At 36.9% G+C, this 21,168-nt stretch overlaps 1 protein-coding gene across 7 annotated transcripts in view; it reads left to right on the plus strand.

Annotated features, from left to right (window-relative positions):
- Positions 1–21,168, plus strand: part of ctnnd2b (catenin (cadherin-associated protein), delta 2b) — a 367,161-nt gene that overhangs the window by 307,320 nt on the left and 38,673 nt on the right. For all 7 annotated transcript variants that reach the window (XM_061936381.2, XM_061936403.2, XM_061936356.2 and 4 more), the window contains 2 exons: positions 10,460–10,577; positions 17,402–17,584. In XM_061936381.2, the coding sequence (XP_061792365.2) occupies positions 10,460–10,577; positions 17,402–17,584 (301 nt within the window). The remainder of the gene's footprint in view (positions 1–10,459; positions 10,578–17,401; positions 17,585–21,168) is intronic.

Here is a 21,168-nt window from a genome sequence, read left to right on the forward strand (position 1 = left end):
ACCTTCATCTTGGAAACTCAAGACAGCCATGACATGATGTTCTTTACAAGTGTACGTACACTTTTGACCACCACTGTATATGTATGTATATATGTATGTTTATATATGTGTATAGTGTATAAATGTATATGTATATGTACATGTATATATGCACGTGTATATATGTATGTATATATGTATGTATATATCTGTCTTAATAAGGTTATCCAAAAATTAGTGCTCGATACCGTAGTAGAGCGCAATATATGTATGTGTGGGGGAAAAAATCACAAGACTATTTCATCTCTACAGGCCTGTTTCATGAGGGGGGGTTCCCTCAATCATCAGGAGATTTTAATGGGAGCATTCACATACCATGGTTTGTATAGGGCACAGAGTGGGTGGGTACAGGCTGGCGTAGGGGCGTGGTGATTGGCTCATGTGTTACCTAGGAGGTGTTTCCGTCTGTGGCGGCATGCTGTTACAATTTCGCTGCGCTTGTTGAGGGATGACAGGTCTGGACGGTAAATAATAAACAGTTTCTCTTTCAAGCATAGGTTGCATCTTTTATTACCACTATTGTAAGGTGTGCTGGATGCAAGAATTTGCCATGTTATTGAATATTCAACATTATTGTCTTTGAGGTCCCAAATGTGTTTGCTGAGTTCTGTGGTATTCCGCAGGTTTTGGTTCCTGAAAGAAGCCTTGTGATTGTTCCATCTGGTTTTGAATTCTCCCTCGGTTAATCCTACATATGTGTCGGATGTGTTAATGTCCTTACGTGTTACCTTAGATTGGTAGACAACTGATGTTTGTAAGCACCCCCCGTTGAGAGGGCAATCAGGTTTCTTTCGACAGTTACAGCCTTTGTTGGTATTGGAGTCGCTCTGTCCGGGGGCCGACGGCTCATTTGCAATTGTTTTGTTGTGGTTTGAGATAATTTGTCGTATATTGTTCATACAGCTGTAGCTCAATTTAATGTTGTTCTTGTTGAATACTTTTCTTAGGGTGTTGTCTTTGGGAAAGTGTTTGTCAATCAGATTGAGGAATTTGTGTCCAATGTTAGTTGAGACGTTTTTGCTGTATGGGGGGTTGTACCAGATGATGTCGTTTCGTTTTCTGTTCTTTTTTGGCTGGTTTCCTGGCGTGGGTTCATAGGTGAGGGTGAAATTGTATCCACTTTCATCAAGGGCTTTTTGGTACGGGGGGGTTGCTTGGTCAAATTCAGCTTTGCTAGATGACAGCATCGATAGCCTTTTATTAATTCCGGTAGGTATTCTTTTCGTGGTGGTGGGTGGGTGGTTGCTGTCATGGTGCACGTATTGGAGTGTTGTGTTGGGTTTCGTGAATGGTTGGTAGCTGTTATTTCTCAGGTTGAAAGTGACGTCAAGGAAGTTGACGGTTTGCTTGTTGGCTTCAATCGTGATCCGTAGGCCGTTCTCTTTGAAAATTTGGCATATGCGCTTCTTGGTATTCTCGCTGCTCCTTGGCGAGGCGCGACACACTGCCAGTCCGTCATCACGGTAAATACCAAGGTTCAGATTGAGGCTAGCCAACAAGGAAGCCTTCATCACATTGAAGGACCACAAACCCAACTTCGCAAATAACCCAACATGCCGACTAATAAACCCAACTAAATCTGAAATAGGAAAAATCAGCAAAATAATCCTGGACAGAGTCAACACAAAAATCAAGGACAAAACACCACTCAACCAATGGAGAAATACAGCAGCAGTAATCAAATGGTTCAACAACATCCAAGACAAACAACAGCACAACTTTATCTCCTTTGATATCGAAGAATTTTACCCTTCCATCACGAAGACCTACTGACTCAAGCACTAGACTTCGCCTCAGACTACGACTCAATCACAGGCAACGAAAGAAACATCATCATCCACGCAAAAAACTCCATTCTCATCCACAACAGTACACCATGGCAAAAAAAGAACAATGCAACATTTGACGTTACTATGGGAAGTTTTGACGGAGCAGAAACGTGTGAACTCGTTGGGAGTTTCCTCCTCTCCCAGCTCGCTAGCCTCAATCTGAACCTTGGTATTTACCGTGATGACGGACTGGCAGTGTGTCGCGCCTCGCCAAGGAGCAGCGAGAATACCAAGAAGCGCATATGCCAAATTTTCAAAGAGAACGGCCTACGGATCACGATTGAAGCCAACAAGCAAACCGTCAACTTCCTTGACGTCACTTTCAACCTGAGAAATAACAGCTACCAACCATTCACGAAACCCAACACAACACTCCAATACGTGCACCATGACAGCAACCACCCACCCACCACCACGAAAAGAATACCTACCGGAATTAATAAAAGGCTATCGATGCTGTCATCTAGCAAAGCTGAATTTGACCAAGCAACCCCCCCGTACCAAAAAGCCCTTGATGAAAGTGGATACAATTTCACCCTCACCTATGAACCCACGCCAGGAAACCAGCCAAAAAAGAACAGAAAACGAAACGACATCATCTGGTACAACCCCCCATACAGCAAAAACGTCTCAACTAACATTGGACACAAATTCCTCAATCTGATTGACAAACACTTTCCCAAAGACAACACCCTAAGAAAAGTATTCAACAAGAACAACATTAAATTGAGCTATAGCTGTATGAACAATATACGACAAATTATCTCAAACCACAACAAAACAATTGCAAATGAGCCGTCGGCCCCCGGACAGAGCGACTCCAATACCAACAAAGGCTGTAACTGTCGAAAGAAACCTGATTGCCCTCTCAACGGGGGGTGCTTACAAACATCAGTTGTCTACCAATCTAAGGTAACACGTAAGGACATTAACACATCCGACACATATGTAGGATTAACCGAGGGAGAATTCAAAACCAGATGGAACAATCACAAGGCTTCTTTCAGGAACCAAAACCTGCGGAATACCACAGAACTCAGCAAACACATTTGGGACCTCAAAGACAATAATGTTGAATATTCAATAACATGGCAAATTCTTGCATCCAGCACACCTTACAATAGTGGTAATAAAAGATGCAACCTATGCTTGAAAGAGAAACTGTTTATTATTTACCGTCCAGACCTGTCATCCCTCAACAAGCGCAGCGAAATTGTAACAGCATGCCGCCACAGACGGAAACACCTCCTAGGTAACACATGAGCCAATCACCACGCCCCTACGCCAGCCTGTACCCACCCACTCTGTGCCCTATACAAACCATGGTATGTGAATGCTCCCATTAAAATCTCCTGATGATTGAGGGAACCCCCCCTCATGAAACAGGCCTGTAGAGATGAAATAGTCTTGTGATTTTTTTTCCCACACATACATATATGTATGTACATATGTATGTATATATGTACATGTATATATGTATTTGTATATATGTGTATAGTGTATATATGTACATGTATATATGTATGTGTATTGTTGCGTTTGGACCAGTTGTTCCTCCCAGGGAATTCAAGTCACAAGTCGCTCCCAAGCTCTTTACGACACTTAAAGCTGAGTAGAAAAACCACCAGAGACAGAATAGGTATTTTGTAATATATTTGCAAAGCTTTGCATATACATTGAGACCAGTCCAGCCTAGAACATTCAATCGCGCCGCCAAGATGGTCTGCCTCCCCCCGAAAAACCCTCTCCCCTCTTAAGTCTCTCTTCCTCCCACCCTGGCAGTCATGTTCCTCCAGCCAAAACACATGCCCATTATCTCTCTTTCTTACATTCCTCACTCAAGGTTAAGCACACAGTTTTTGCAGACAACCAAAAGACCACAATTGGAAGAAAAACACTAGCTGTTTTGTAATATGATTATGAAATAAAAGAAGTAACACTTAAATTCGGATATATGTAAATATCTGCCTCCGACAGTATATATGTATGTATATATGTACATATACATAAAAATAGGCTGAGTTAGAAGGTGTGGTTCTAGTATTTATATACGTGGTTGTTTTTGTGTGCTGCCATCCGTCACAGTCACAGTAAAAATATCCTCTCGCCCAGTAGTATGTGAGTATATTTAGCTTCTGTGGTGTCGGACTTTTTTCTTTTTTCTTCCCGCCCTGGAATATGCCAGACTTAGCAGCATTTAACATGACTCACTGTTTGGCTTAAGAACGGATGCACCTTGTTGGTGTTTGTGTTAGGTTTGAGTGTACATTTTAGTGGAGTGAAGATGGATATTTGGACTGAGAATATACAAATGAAACTTGAGTGCTGCGTCTTCTTCAGGCGTCTCACCAAGGAATATTTGATATTAGTGCCCGGATGGGCGTCTGCATTGGTGAATGGAATATGTGATATCAGTGCCCGGGTGGGCGTGTGTTGTGTTGCAGAGCTAAACTACCATTTCATCTTTCTCACGCCTTGTTAGGGAACGCTGTTAAGGAGCCTGATTGAAGATGGAATATTCTATGGCAGGTCTGCTCCATCGCTGACCACCTGCTCTCCCATCTACAATCCATAAAACGGCAATGCCAGTTTTTTTTACCGTAAAATCTACAGATGTTGTTTTTATAGCGAATTAATGCAGGGATTCTTAACCATAAATAATAAACTGTCAACAAGTTAAAGTCCATGTGATAAACACAAAGATTATTTATTTAACACATAGAAAAATAAATACTAACATATAACTAGTGAAAAAGATATGTACATTCAATGATGTAGTGCTAAAATCAACTAAATATGCTTAGTTAAATTGTCAATAAAAGTTAAAGTGCAAAGTGAAAATACAGCTTCACCACTTTAGTCATCATTTTTGCGATTGAGAAATTTCGGACTTTAGCTTCTTCAGTTTGTTTGCTATTGTCATTACTGCCACAAGTGGTGGGCAATTGTATTACAACTGGCCCTCTAGGAGTTGATCGCGGCCCTATGGTTAAGAAACACTATTACAGTGTATGGAAAAACAGTACCAAAGTGTTTTTACGGTAAAAAAAAACTGGCAGCTCAATTGCCAGAATTTTAATGTAAAACACTGTTTTTACAGCATAAAAGTAGATTTACATACAATATTTCTTGAATAAACTGTCAACAAAGTTAAAGTGCAAATAAAAATACAGCTTCACCACTTTAGTCATAATTTTGGCGCTTGAGAAATTTCTGATTTTAGCTCCAGACTTCTTCTGTTTGTTTGCTGTTGTCATTACTGCCACAAGTGGTGGGAAAGTGTATTACAACTGAGTACTGCTGCGACACTAACAGACCACAGCGGCCCTATGGTTAGGAAACACGATTAAAATACATGGAAAAACAGTACCAAAGTGTTTTTACGGTAAAAAAAAATGGCAGCTCAATCGCCAGAATTTTTCCATAAAATGTGCTGTTTTTACAGCATATTACTGTAAATGGAATGGAAAAAAATACCACCGTTTTTTTAATGGTAAAATCCATGAAACGGCAATGCCAGTTTTTTACCGTAAAATCTACAGATGTTGTTTTTATAGCGAATTAATGCAGGGGTTCTTAACCATAAATAATAAATTGTCAACAAAGTTAAAGTGCAAAAAAAAATACAGCTTCACCACTTTAGTCATAATTTTGGCGCTTGAGAAATTTCAGACTTTAGCTCCAGACTTCTTCTGTTTGTTTGCTATTGTCATTACTGCCACAAGTGATGGGAAAGTGTATTACAACTGGACCTCTAGGAGGAGCTTATGGCCCTATGGTTAGGAAACACGATTGAAATATATGGAAAAACGGTACCAAAGTGTTTTTACGGTCAAAAAAAACTTGCAGCTTAATCGCCAGAATTTTACCATAAATGTGCTGTTTTTTACAACATATTACTGTAAATGGAATGGAAAAACAATACCACTGTTTTTGTATGGTAAAGTCCATGAAACGGCAATGCCAGTTTTTTACCGTAAAATCTACAGATGTTGTTTTTATAGTGAATTACTCTTAACCTTAAATAATAAACTGTCAACAAAGTTAAAGTGCAAGTAAAAATACAGCTTCACCACTTTAGTCATAATTTTTGCGCCTGAGAAATTTCTGACTTTAGCTCCAGACTTCTTCTGTTTGTTTGCTATTTGTCATTACTGCCACAAGTGGTGGGAAAGTGTATTACAACTGAGTACTGCTGCGACACTAACAGACCACAGCGGCCCTATGATTAGGAAACACGATTAAAATATATCGGAAAATGGTACCAAAGTGTTTTTACGGTAAAAAACTGGCGGCTAAATTGCCAGAATTTTACTATAAAATGTGCTGTTTTTACAGCATATTACTGTAAAAGGAATGGAAAAACAATACCACTCTGCTTTTTAATGATAAAATCCATGAAACGGCAATGCCATTTTTTTTTTACCGTAAAATCTACAGATGTTGTTTTTATAGCGAATTAATGCAGGGATTCTTAACCTTAAATAATAAACTGTCAACAAGTTAAAGTCCATGTGATAAACACAAAGATTGTTATTTAACACATAGAAAAATAAATACTGACATATAACTAGTGAAAAAGATAAGTACATTCAATGATGTAGTGCTAAAATCAACTAAATATGCTTAGTTAAATTGTCAATAAAAGTTAAAGTGCAAAGTGAAAATACAGCTTCACCACTTTAGTCACCATTTTTGCGATTGAGAAATTACGGACTTTAGCTTCTTCTGTTTGTTTGCTATTGTCATTACTGCCACAAGTGGTGGGCAATTGTATTACAACTGGCCCTCTAGGAGGAGCTTGCGGCCCTAGGGTTGAGAAACACTATTAAAGTGTATGGAAAAACTGTACCAAAGTGTTTTTACAGTAAAAAACTGGCAGCTCAATTGCCAGAATTTTAATGTAAAACGTGTTGTTTTTACAGCATAAAAGTAGATTTACATACAATATTTCTTGAATAAACTGTCAACAAAGTTAAAGTGCAAATAAAAATACAGCTTCACCACTTTAGTCATAATTTTTGTGCTTGAGAAATTTCTGACTTTAGCTCCAGACTTCTTCTGTTTGTTTGCTGTTGTCATTACTGCCACAAGTGGTGGGAAAGTGTATTACAACTGAGTACTTTTATTTATTTATTAGCCTTTATTTAACCAGGTAAAATCCCATTGAGATCAAAGATCTCTTTTCCAAGGGAGACCTGGCCAAGAGGGCAGCAGCAAGGTTACATTAAAAACAGTAAACAAATACATAAAACATCACATTTACAACATTAACACTTGCTCACATGACACATGTGCATACAGACAAGGTAGACTGCAATCCTTTCACAGATGCTTTAAACTCATTCAACGTAACTAGGGTTTGAAGTTTAATGTTCGATTGTAGGTTATTCCAAGCCTTCGCTGCTGAAAACCTAAATGCTTTCTTGCCCAGTTCAGTTCTTACTTTGGGGACGACAAATTGCAGAACATTCATTGATCGAAGATTGTGACTTCCTTGTTTCTTTGTTAAAAGACAAGACAGATAAGATGGAGTGATACCCAGAATGTTTTTGTAGATGAACACATGCCAATGATTGAGGCGTCGAGCACATAAAGATGTCCAGTTAACCATTGAGTATAACACACAATGGTGAGTAAGGGGAGCGCAGTTGGTGATGAATCTCAGTGCCCCGTGGTCCACACTATCCAGCTTGTGGAGACAAGCAGCAGTAGCATTCATGTACAACACATCTCCATAGTCAATAACAGGTAAAAAGGTTGTTTCCACCAATTTCTGTTTCACAGTAAAAGAAAAGCAAGACTTGTTTCTATAATAAAATCCCAGTAAAAGTTTCAGTTTTTTTACAACATACTGAATGTGCTCCTTAAAACTCAAGTGGTCATCAATTAAAAATCCTAAATATTTAAAAGCAGATACTAACATAATTTGTTGCCCATTTCTTGTTAAAATGTTCTCACACAGTGATGATCTTACAGTTTTTGATGTGGCCTCCATTACCATTGCGACACGAACAGACCACAGCGGCTGGTGTGGATGGTTAGGAAACACGATTAAAATATATGGAAAAACAGTACCAAAGTGTTTTTACGGTAAAAAAAAAATGGCAGCTCAATCGCCAGAATTTTTCCATAAAATGTGCTGTTTTTACAGCATATTACTGTAAATGGAATGGAAAAAAAATACCACCGTTTTTTTAATGGTAAAATCCATGAAACGGCAATGTCAGTTTTTTACCGTAAAATCTACAGATGTTGTTTTTATAGCGAATTAATGCAGGGGTTCTTAACCATAAATAATAAACTGTCAACAAAGTTAAAGTGCAAAAACAAATACAGCTTCACCACTTTAGTCATAATTTTGGCACTTGAGAAATTTCAGACTTTAGCTCCAGACTTCTTCTGTTTGTTTGCTATTGTCATTACTGCCACAAGTGGTGGGAAAGTGTATTACAACTGGACCTTTAAGAGGAAGTCACGGCCTTATAGTTAAGAAACACTATTTAAGTGTATAAAAAAACAGTACCAAAGTGTTTTTACGGTAAAAAACTGACAGCTCAATAGCCAGAATTTTACCGGAAAACGTGCTGTTTTTACAACATATTACTGTAAATGGAATGAAAAAACAATACCACTGTTTTTGTATGGTAAAGTCCATGAAATGGCAATGCCAGTTTTTAACCTTAAAATCTACAGATGTTGTTTTTATAGTGAATTACTCTTAACCTTAAATAATAACTGCCAACAAAGTTAAAGTGCAAATAAAAATACAGCTTCACCACTTTAGTCATAATTTTGGCGCTTGAGAAATGTCTGACTTTAGCTCCAGACTTCTTCTGTTTGTTTGCTATTGTCATTACTGCCACAAGTGGTGGGAAAGTGTATTACAACTGAGTACTGTTGCGACACTAACAGACCACAGCGGCCCTATGATTAGGAAACACGATTAAAATATATCGGAAAATGGTACCAAAGTGCCATCCATCCATCCATTTTCTACCGCTTATTCCCTTTTGGGGTCGCGGGGGGCGCTGGAGCCTATCTCAGCTACAATCGGGCGGAAGGCGGGGTACACCCTGGACAAGTCGCCACCTCATCGCAGGGCCAACACATATAGACAGACAACATTCACACTCACATTCACACACTAGGGCCATGGATGGATGGATGGTACCAAAGTGTTTTTACGGTAAAAAAAACTGGCAGCTAAATTGCCAGAATGGTACTATAAAATGTGCTGTTTTTACAGCATATTACTGTAAAAGGAATGGAAAAACAATACCACTCTGCTTTTTAATGGTAAAATCCATGAAACGGCAATGCCAGTTTTTTTTACCGTAAAATCTACAGATGTTGTTTTTATAGCGAATTAATGCAGGGGTTCTTAACCTTAAATAATAAACTGTCAACAAGTTAAAGTCCATGTGATAAACACAAAGATTGTTATTGAACACATAGAAAAATAAATACTAACATAACTAGTGAAAAAGATATGTACATTCAATGATGTAGTGCTAAAATCAACTAAATATGCTTAGTTAAATTGTCAATAAAAGTTAAAGTGCAAAGTGAAAATACAGCTTCACCATTTTAGTCATCATTTTTGCGATTGAGAGATTTCGAACTTTAGCTTCTTCTGTTTGTTTGCTATTGTCATGACTGCCACAAGTGGTGGGCAATTGTATTACAACTGGCCCTCCAGGAGGAGCTACCGGCCCTATGGTTAAGAAAAACTATTAAAGTGTATGGAAAAACTGTACCAAAGTGTTTTTACGGTAAAAAAAACTGGCAGCTCAATTGCCAGAATTTTAATGTAAAACACTGTTTTTACAGTAGATTTACATACAATATTTCTTGAATAAACTGTCAACAAAGTTAAAGTGCAAATAAAAATACAACTTCACCACTTTAGTCATAATTTTGGCGCTTGAGAAATTTCCGACTTTAGCTCCAGACTTCTTCTGTCTGTTTGCTGTTGTCATTACTGCCACAAGTGGTGGGAAAGTGTATTACAACTGTCCCTCAAAGAGGAACTCGCGGCCCTATGGTTAAGAAACACTATTAAAGTACATGGGAAAATGGTACAAAAGTATTTTTTTACTGTAAAAAACTGGCATTTTTACAGTGTATATATATATATATACACTGTGTATATATATATATATATATATATATATATATATATTTTTTTTTTTTTTTTTTTTTTTTTTTTTTTTTTAAGGTACGCAGTTGCATGCATTTTTTTGAATGTCAAAATGAGAAGGACAAATACTGCCAGTCAAAAAAGATAAAAGTACTTTATTAGTACATTTATTATTATTTATTTATTATTATTTCCAGGCTTTCGCCTTAAATTTGGCCTGTGATGTTTGTAAATTGAATAGTGTTTGAAGACAAAACACATGTCGGACGTCTTTGTTTATGCATGTTCACTAACAAAGTGTGTGTGTGTGTGTGTGTGTGTGTGTGTGTGTGTGTGTGTGTGTGTGTGTGTGTGTGTGTGTGTGTGTGTGTGTGTGTGCGCGTGCGTGCGTGCGTGCGTGCGTGCGTGCGTGCGTGCGTGCGCGCGCGGGTGCGTGTGTGTGTGTTAGCAATGTGAGTTCTGCAGGGGAGGAGGCCCGCAGGAGAATGCGAGAGTGTGAGGGTCTGACAGACGCTTTTCTCTACGTCATCCAGACCGCCCTGGGAAGCAGTGAGATTGACAGCAAGGTAGTGCACACACACACACACACACACACACACACACACACACACACACACACACACACACACACACACACATTCTGAATACCAACAAACACACCAAGGCAATGGAAATCAACAATCCCTGTTAGCATGTTAGCATAACGCAGACACAAGCAAAAAACGCCCAACCACAGTAAAATGAACTTGATATCAAATAGAAGGAGGCAACATCACACAGAAAACAACACACAACCACAGTAAAATTAACTTGATATCAAATAGAAGGAGGCAACATCACACAGCAAACAACACACAACCACAGTAAAATGAACTTGATACCAAATAGAAGGAGGCAACATCACACAGCAAACAACACACAATCAGAATAAAATGAACTTGATATCAAATAGAAGGAGGCAACATCACACAGCAAACAACACACAATCAGAATAAAATGAACTTGATATCAAATAGAAGGAGGCAACATCACACAGAAAACAACACACAACCACAGTAAAATTAACTTGATATCAAATAGAAGGAGGCAACATCACACAGCAAACAACACACAACCACAGTAAAATGAACTTGATACCAAATAGAAGGAGGCAACATCACACAGCAAACAACACACAATCAGAATAAAATGAACTTGATATCAAATAGAAGGAGGCAACATCACACAGCAAACAACACACAATCAGAATAAAATGAACTTGATATCAAATAGAAGGAGGCAACATCACACAGCAAACAACACACAACCACAGTAAAATAAACTTGATATCAAATAGAAGGAGGCAACATCACACAGCAAACAACACACAACCACAGTAAAATGAACTTGATACCAACTCGGAGGCAACATCACGCAGAAAACAACACACAACCACAGTAAAATTAACTTGATACCAACTCTGAGGCAACATCATGCAGAAAACAACACACAACCACAGTAAAATTAACTTGACATCAAATAGAAGCAGGCAACATCACACAGCAAACAACACACAACCACAGTAAAATGAACTTGGTATCAAATAGAAGGAGGAAACATCACACAGCAAACAACACACAACCACAGTAAAATTAACTTGGTATCAAATAGAAGGAGGCAACATCACACAGCAAACACACAACCACAGTAAAATTAACTTGACATCAAATAGAATCAGGCAACATCACACAGCAAACAACACACAACCACAGTAAAATGAACTTGGTATCAAATAGAAGGAGGCAACATCACACAGCAAACAACACACAACCACAGTAAAATTAACTTGACATCAAATAGAAGGAGGCAACATCACACAACAAACAACACACAACCACAGTAAACTGAACTTGGTATCAAATAGAAGGAGGCAACATCACACAGCAAACAACACACAACCACAGTAAAATGAACTTGACATCAAATAGAAGGAGGCAACATCACACAGCAAACAACGCACAACCACAGGAAAATGAACTTGACATCAAATAGAAGGAGGCAACATCACACAGCAAACAACACACAACCACAGTAAACTGAACTTGGTATCAAATAGAAGGAGGCAACATCACACAGCAAACAACACACAACCACAGTAAAATGAACTTGACATAAAATAGAAGGAGGCAACATCACACAGCACACAACCACAGCAAAATGAACTTGATGTCAAATAGAAGGAGGCAACATCACACAGCAAACAACGCACAACCACAGTAAAATTAACTTTTCTTTCTTTCTTTCTTTAGTTTATTTCGAACATGAACACACTTACATCATAATACATCACACAATTTCATATCATTTCATTTTACATCATGCCCGAAAAGGAATAGGAAGAAGCAAAGCTTATTTAATCCTACCCCTTTCCCACTTCAAAGCGTTTACAAATATATAGAATCATTTACTGACCTTTTTATATAATAAAATAACATCTATGAATTAGTATAGAACAGTTTTGTAATATGTAATTAATTAATTAATTCAGTCATTATTAACATACTGAGATGAAGAATATCTTATTTTCAATAAGGTTGAAAGTATTTCTCATAATTCTTCTTCTTTGTACTTTGTAAGCACTATTATTTTGAACAACCTCTTAAACTGGATCATATCAGTACAATTTTTAACTTCTTTACTTAATCCATTCCATAATTTAATTCCACATACTGATATGCTAAAAGTTCTAAGTGTTGTACGTGCATATAAAGGTTTTAAATTATTTTTTCCTCTAAGGTTATATTTCTCCTCTTTAGTTGAGAAGAATTGTTGTACATTCTTTGGTAGCAGGTTATAGTTTGCTTTGTACATCATTTTAGCTGTTTGCATTTTACCAAATCACCGAACTTTAATATTTCTGACTTAATAAATAAAGTGTTTGTGTGTTCTCTATATCCAACATTATGTATCAGGCTAATTGATCTTTTTTGTAACACGGTTAGCGAATGTAGCACACATTTGTAGTTATTTCCCCATATTTCTGCACAATAACTCAGATATGGTAACACTAGCAAGCAGTAGAGAATATGTAGTGATTTTTGGCCCAGGACATATTTTGCTTTATTCATTATTGAAATGTTTTTTGCCACCTTATGTTGTATGTTTTGTATATGAGATTTCCAGTTCATTTGATCATCTATTAATACTCCCAAAAATCTAGTTTCTTTTACCCTTTCTATGTCTACTCCGTCTATTTGTATTTGTGTATGATGCTCTTTTCTACTATTACCAAATAGCATTATTTTAGTTTTACTGAGATTCAAAGATAGTCTGTTTTTGTCAAACCATCTTTTTAATTTGTTCATTTCTTCTGTTATTATTTGTATTATCTTCTGTGTGTTCTCTCCTGAACAGAAAGCAGTTGTGTCGTCCGCAAATAAAACCAACTTTAACTCCTTCGTAACCTTACAAATGTCGTTTATATAAAGATTGAACAATCTTGGTCCCAGTATTGATCCCTGGGGTACATCACAGGATATATCTAGCCGTGTTGACATATTTTCACCCATCTTCACATATTGCTTCCTGTTGGTTAAATAACTTCTTACCCAATTCAATACCAAACCTCTGATGCCATATCGTTCTAATTTTCGTATTAAAAAATCATGATTAATTGTGTCAAATGCTTTTGTTAAGTCCATGAATACTGCGGCCGCACATTCTTTACCATCTATTGCATTGGTAATTTCCTCTGTTATTTTGGTTAATGCTATTGATGTTGAGATATTTGCTCGAAATCCATATTGGTTCTCCACAAGCGTCCCACTTTTGTTAATAAATACATCTAATCGACTATTGAATAATTTTTCCAAGATTTTGGAGAATTGTGGAAGTAATGAAACTGGTCTGTAGTTAGTAAACTGGTGTACGTCTCCATTCTTATAAATTGGTACGACTTTTGCAATTGTCTTTATATCAGGGAATTTACCGGTTAAAAATGATACATTGGTGATATATGTCAGAGGTTCTGAAATGTCTTGTATAACCTTTTTTATCGTTACCATATCTATTCCATGACAGTCGGTTGAGGTCTTGGATTTACAATTTTTTACAATTTTGATTATTTCTTCTTTTGTTACGCTTTTAAGAAACATGGAATTGGGATTTCTGTCTATGAGCTCACTCAAGGCCTCAACTGACCCATCTTCTGCATTTGGAATTCTTTGATCCAGATTTTTTCCAATATTAACAAAATAATCATTGAAACGTTCAGCTATTTGGTTCATATTGTCATTTTTTGTATTACCATCTCGAAAGTACTGGGGGTAATCTTCCTAGCACCATTTTTAAGGATGCTATATAGGATGCCCCATGTTGCTCTCATGTTGTTTTTGTTCTTGTTTAATAATTGACTGTAGTATTCCTTCTTACATGTTCGTAGTATACCAATTAGTTTGTTTTTATATTTCGTATACTTATTTTCTGCCTCTATAGATCTCTGTGTTATAAATATTCGATACAATGTGTTTTTTTTGTGACAAGCATTTTTCAGTCCTTTTGTCATCCATGGTTGGTTGTTTTTCTTTTGCTTCTTACTACGTTCTTTCCATGGGCAATGTTTATCATTGACATCAAATAGAAGGAGGCAACATCACACAGCAAACAACACACAACCACAGTCAAATGAACTTGACATCAAATAGAAGGAGGCAACATCACACAGCAAACAACACACAACCACAGTAAAATGAACTTGATGTCAAATAGAAGGAGGCAACATCACACAGCAAACAACACACAACCACAGTAAAATAAACTTGATACCAAATAGAAGGCGGAAACATCACACAGCAAACAACACACATCCACAGTAAAATGAACTTGACATCAAATAGAAGGAGGCAACATCACACAGCAAACAACACACAACCACAGTAAAATGAACTTGATGTCAAATAGAAGGAGGCAACATCACACAGCAAACAACACACAACCACAGTAAAATAAACTTGATACCAAATAGAAGGTGGGAACATCACACAGCAAACAACACACAACCACAGTAAAATGAACTTGATATCAAATAGAAGGAGGCAACATCACACAGCAAACAACACACAATCAGAATAAAATGAACTTGATATCAAATAGAAGGAGGCAACATCACACAGCAAACAACACACAACCACAGTAAAATAAACTTGATATCAAATAGAAGGAGGCAACATCACACAGCAAACAACACACAACCACAGTAAAATGAACTTGATACCAACTCTGAGGCAACATCACGCAGCAAACAACACACAACCACAGTAAAATTAACTTGACATCAAATAGAAGCAGGCAACATCACACAGCAAACATCACACAACCACAGTAAAATGAACTTGGTATCAAATAGAAGGAGGCAACATCACACAGCAAACAACACACAACCACAGTAAAATGAACCTGACATCAAATAGAAGGAGGAAACATCACACTGCAAACAACACATAACCACAGTAAAATAATGGACAAGCATTTTTCACACAACCACAGTAAAATTAACTTGACATCAAATAGAAGCAGGCAACATCACACAGCAAACATCACACAACCACAGTAAAATTAACTTGGTATCAAATAGAAGGAGGCAACATCACACAGCAAACAACACACAACCACAGTAAAATGAACCTGACATCAAATAGAAGGAGGAAACATCACACAGCAAACAACACACAACCACAGTAAAATGAACTTGACATCAAATAGAATGAGGCAACATCACACAGCAAACAACACACAACCACAGTAAAATGAACTTGGTATCAAATAGAAGGAGGCAACATCACACAGCAAACAACACACAACCACAGTAAAATGAACCTGACATCAAATAGAAGGAGGAAACATCACACAGCAAACAACACATAACCACAGTAAAATAAACTTGATACCAAATAGAAGGCGGTAACATCACACAGCAAACAACACACAACCACAGTAAAATGAACTTGATATCAAATAGAAGGAGGCAACATCACACAGCAAACAACACACAATCAGAATAAAATGAACTTGATATCAAATAGAAGGAGGCAACATCACACAGCAAACAACACACAACCACAGTAAAATGAACTTGATATCAAATAGAAGGAGGCAACATCACACAGCAAACAACACACAACCACAGTAAAATGAACTTGATATCAAATAGAAGGAGGCAACATCACACAGCAAACAACACACAACCACAGTAAAATAAACTTGATACCAACTCTGAGGCAACATCACGCAGAAAACAACACACAACCACAGTAAAATTAACTTGACATCAAATAGAAGCAGGCAACATCACACAGCAAACAACACACAACCACAGTAAAATGAACTTGGTATCAAATAGAAGGAGGAAACATCACACAGCAAACAACACACAACCACAGTAAAATTAACTTGGTATCAAATAGAAGGAGGCAACATCACACAGCAAACAACACACAACCACAGTAAAATGCACTTGATATCAAATAGAAGGAGGCAACATCACATAGCAAACAACACACAACCACAGTAAAATGAGTTTGATATCAAATAGAAGGAGGCAACATCACACAGCAAACAACACACAACCACAGTAAAATGAACTTGATATTGAAAAGAAGGAGGCAACATCACACAGCAAACAACACACAACCACGGTAAAATGAACTTGACATCAAATAGAAGCAGGCAACATCACACAGCAAACAACACACAACCACAGTAAAATGAACTTGACATCAAATAGAATGAGGCAACATCACACAGCAAACAACACACAATCAGAATAAAATGAACTTGATATCAAATAGATGGAAGCAACATCACAAAGCAAACAACACACAACCACAGTAAAATGAACTTGTCATCAAATAGAAGGAGACAACATCACACAGCAAACAACACACAACCACAGTAAAATTAGTTTTATATCAAATAGAAGGACACAACATCACACAGCAAACAACACACAATCAGAGTAAAATGAACTTGATATCAAATAGAAGGAGGCAACATCACACAGCAAACAACACACAACCACAGTAAAATGAGTTTGATATCAAATAGAAGGAGGCAACATCACACAGCAAACAACACACAATCAGAGTAAAATGAACTTGATATCAAATAGAAGGAGGCAACATCACACAGCAAACAACACACAATCAGAGTAAAATGAACTTGATATCAAATAGAAGGAGGCAACATCACACAGCAAACAACACACAACCACAGTAAAATGAACTTGACATCAAATAGAAGCAGGAAACATCACACAGCAAACAACACACAACTAGTACACACTACTATGTGGGAGTAGCAACAACCAGGAGACCACCACTGGTCCTCCTGAGTGACACCTTCATCCTACCTCCAGACGGTGGAGAACTGCGTGTGCATCCTGAGGAACTTGTCCTACCGCCTGGCCGCAGAGACCTCCCACAACCAGCAGGGAGGGTCCGAGGAGCTGGACGGCCTCTTGTGCGACACGGGCGGGAAGGACGCAGAGAGTTCTGGGTGCTGGGGCAAGAAGAAGAAGAAGAAGAAGGGACATGACCAGGTGAGTGACGGAAATGGCCAAAATGAGGTTTACATAAAAAATGCTAACACATAGCATGTGTGCTAACGGTAGGGTGATAACAGTCAGCATGTTTCATATACCAAGTTGTATGACTCTAAGGTGTATGGCTACGGAAATAGAAAAAAAAAAGTGTAAAATTAGATGAAAAAGTTAGCTAAGTTAGCTTGCTAACATGCTATCGTTTGCATGCTAACAGTTAACAAGTGTCACATACCAAGTGATATGACTCTGGGCTAAACGGTAACAAAAGTGGCTCAAAAAGTTAGCATGCTAATATTAGCATGCTAGCAAGCTAACGTGAGCATGATAATAGTTAGCTTGTGTTGCGTACCAAGTAATATGACTCTGGGCTGAATGTTAACAAAAGTGGCTCAAAAAGTTAGCATGCTAGTGTTAGCATGCTAATGTTAGCATGCTAGCAAGCTAACGTGAGCATGATAATAGTTAGCTTGTGATGCATACAAAGTTATATGACTCTAAGGTGTATGGCTGCGGAAATAGGAAAACAATGTGTAAAATTAGATGAAAGAGTTAGCAAGCCTAAGTTAGCTTGCTAGCATGCTATCGTTTGCATGTTACCAGTTAACAAGTGTCACATACCAAGTAATATGACTGTTTTGTTGACATTGTTTGTTTTCCATGCTTGTGTTGACATTTCCTTTCTGCCTTGATTATAATCAAAGGAAAGTTACATTTACGATAAAATATATTATTCTCCTGCTCCTAATTTCCCTAGGTCATAAAAAATGTCAATAATTATTTATATAATCATTTTTTACAATAACTACTACATAACAAAATTTGCTTTCCACAGGTAAATTCGAATAACAGGGCATATTAATGTTACACAGCCGTTATTTCCTAGCACTAAACCTGCATTAGATAGTTATTCTCAGGTTTCTCTATGTTTACATTTTCACTTTATGAAGCATTTCTTACATATTCCTTATTTAGATTATTGTTAAGTGTTCAATGTGATTTGACTATTTTGTTGACATTGTTTGTTTTCCATGCTTGTGTTGACATTTCCTTTCTGCCTTGATTATAATCACAGGAATGTTACATTTACGATAAAATATATTATTCTCCTGCTCCTAATTTCCCTAGGTCATAAAAAATGTCAATAATTATCTATATAATCATTTTTTACAATAATTACTACAAAACAAAAATTGCTTTCCACAGGTAAATAAGAATAACAGGGCAAATGAATGTTACACAGCCGTTATTTCCTGGCACTAAACCTGCATTAGATAGTTATTCTCAGGTTTCTCTATGTTTTCTTACACTTTATGAAGCATTTCTTAAATATTCCTTATTTTTAAGAGTGTTAATGTGATTTGACTATTTTGTTGACATTGTTTGTTTTCCATGCTTGTGTTGACATTTCCTTACTGCCTTGATTATAATCACAGGAATGTTACATTTACGATAAAATATATTATTCTCCTGCTCCTAATTTCCCTAGGTCATAAAAAATGTCAATAATTATTTAATCATATTAACAATATTTACTGCATAGCATAACAACAATTCCTTTCCATAGGTAAACAAGAATAACAGGGCAAATTAATGTTACACAGTCGTTATTTCCTAGTATTAAACCTGCATAAAATAGTTATTCTCAGGTTTCTGTATGTTTACATTTTCACACTTTTTCTTAGACTTTATGAAGCATTTCTTACATATTCCTATTTTTATGATTTATTGTTAAGTGTTCAATGTGATTTGACTATTTTGTTTACCTTGTTTGTTTTCCATTCTTGTGTTGACATTTCCTTTCTGCCTTGATTATAATCACAGGAATGTTACATTTACAATAAAATATATTATTCTCCTGCCCCTAATTTCCCTAGGTCATAAAAAATTTCAATAATTATTTAATCATATTTACAATATTTACTGCATAGCATAACAAAAATCGCTTTCCATAGGTAAATAAGAATAACAGGGCAAATTAATTTTACACAGCCGTTATTTCCTAGCACTAACCCTGCATTAGATCGTTATTCTCAGGTTTCTCTAGATTTACATTTTCACACTATTTTCTTACACTTTATGAAGCATTTCTTACATATTCCTTATTTTTAAGAGCTTATTGTTAAGTTTTCAATGTGATTTTACTATTTTGTTGACATTGTTTGTTTTCCATGCTTGTGTTGACATTTCCTTTCTGCCTTGATTATAATCACAGGAATGTTACATTTACAATAAAATATATTATTCTCCTGCTCCTAATTTCCCTAGGTCATGAAAAATGTCAATAATTATTTTATCATATTTACAATAATTACTGCATAGCATAACAAAAATTCCTTTCCATAGGTCAATAAGAATAACAGGGCAAATTAATGTTACACAGCCGTTATTTCCTAGCACTAATCCTGCATTAGATAGTTAGTCTCAGGTTTCTCTAGGTTTACATTTTCACTTTATGAAGCATTTCTTACATATTCCTTATTTTTACAAGTGTTCAATGTGATTTGACTATTTTATTGACATTGTTTGTTTTCCATGCTTGTGTTGACATTTCCTTTCTGCCCTGATAGCCAAGCAAGGTCACATTTGAAATAAAATGATTTACATTTATTATATTTTTCCCCCTAGTCCTTATAATGTCATAATAGCAATTATTACCGATATCAAACACGTTTAGTTTTTTTGTTCCGCCTCGTCTTTGATGGAACAAACCAAATGTGAGTGTTTGGAATGTTGATTGAACATTTGGATTTAGATGTTTGATGTCTTCGCCACCTGGACGACCATCAACCTTTTGGTGTTTCTCATGCTAATCAGCAATCAGAGGCACATTCTTCTGGAGTGGCAGACGAGCTTTGGAGACATCTGCCGTCTGAATGGCTGCTTTAGTGTCTTGCCTTTTCATTTCCAGCAAAGGCACACAATTGGACTTTTAAAAATAGTGTGCAGAACTAGTGGTGAGCCATCGTAGATGTTAGCTGATCCTTGCTCTTTCAGCCTCTCCAGTGCAGCTGTGCTTGATGAGTAGCAAGTGGACATGTTGGCTTCTTAGTCTCCTCCCTCTAATTACCCTCCAGTCCATTAGCGCTATCTGACACGTGTTGGCAGGAAGTTGAGGGAAATGACCTATTTATTCCTTCTTTTCCTCCGCACTGTATCAACCTCGGAATGACTCCACTCCACCCACAATGCATCACTGTACACCGCCCAATACGGCAGCAATACCATAAAAATATATTACCAGCTAGGGTTGGACGGTATACCAGTACTGGTATAGCATCGCGGTACTAATGAATCAAAAACGGTACTATACTCTGTTTGAAAAGTACCGCTTCCCCATTTTTTTGGTGTTGTTGGGACGATTCGAATCTTTTGAACAGTTTTTTGTTTTTTTACATGCAAATTTTGCATGCGTGCCCCCCAAATATTTTTTCATTTTATATATACATACAGGTAAAAGCCAGTAAATTAGAATATTTTGAAAAACTTGATTTATTTCAGTAATTGCATTCAAAAGGTGTAACTTGTACATTATATTTATTCATTGCACACAGACTGATGCATTCAAATGTTTATTTCATTTA

The sequence above is a fragment of the Nerophis lumbriciformis genome, linkage group LG03 (genome assembly GCF_033978685.3).
Source record: "Nerophis lumbriciformis linkage group LG03, RoL_Nlum_v2.1, whole genome shotgun sequence".
Taxonomy (NCBI): domain Eukaryota; kingdom Metazoa; phylum Chordata; class Actinopteri; order Syngnathiformes; family Syngnathidae; genus Nerophis; species Nerophis lumbriciformis.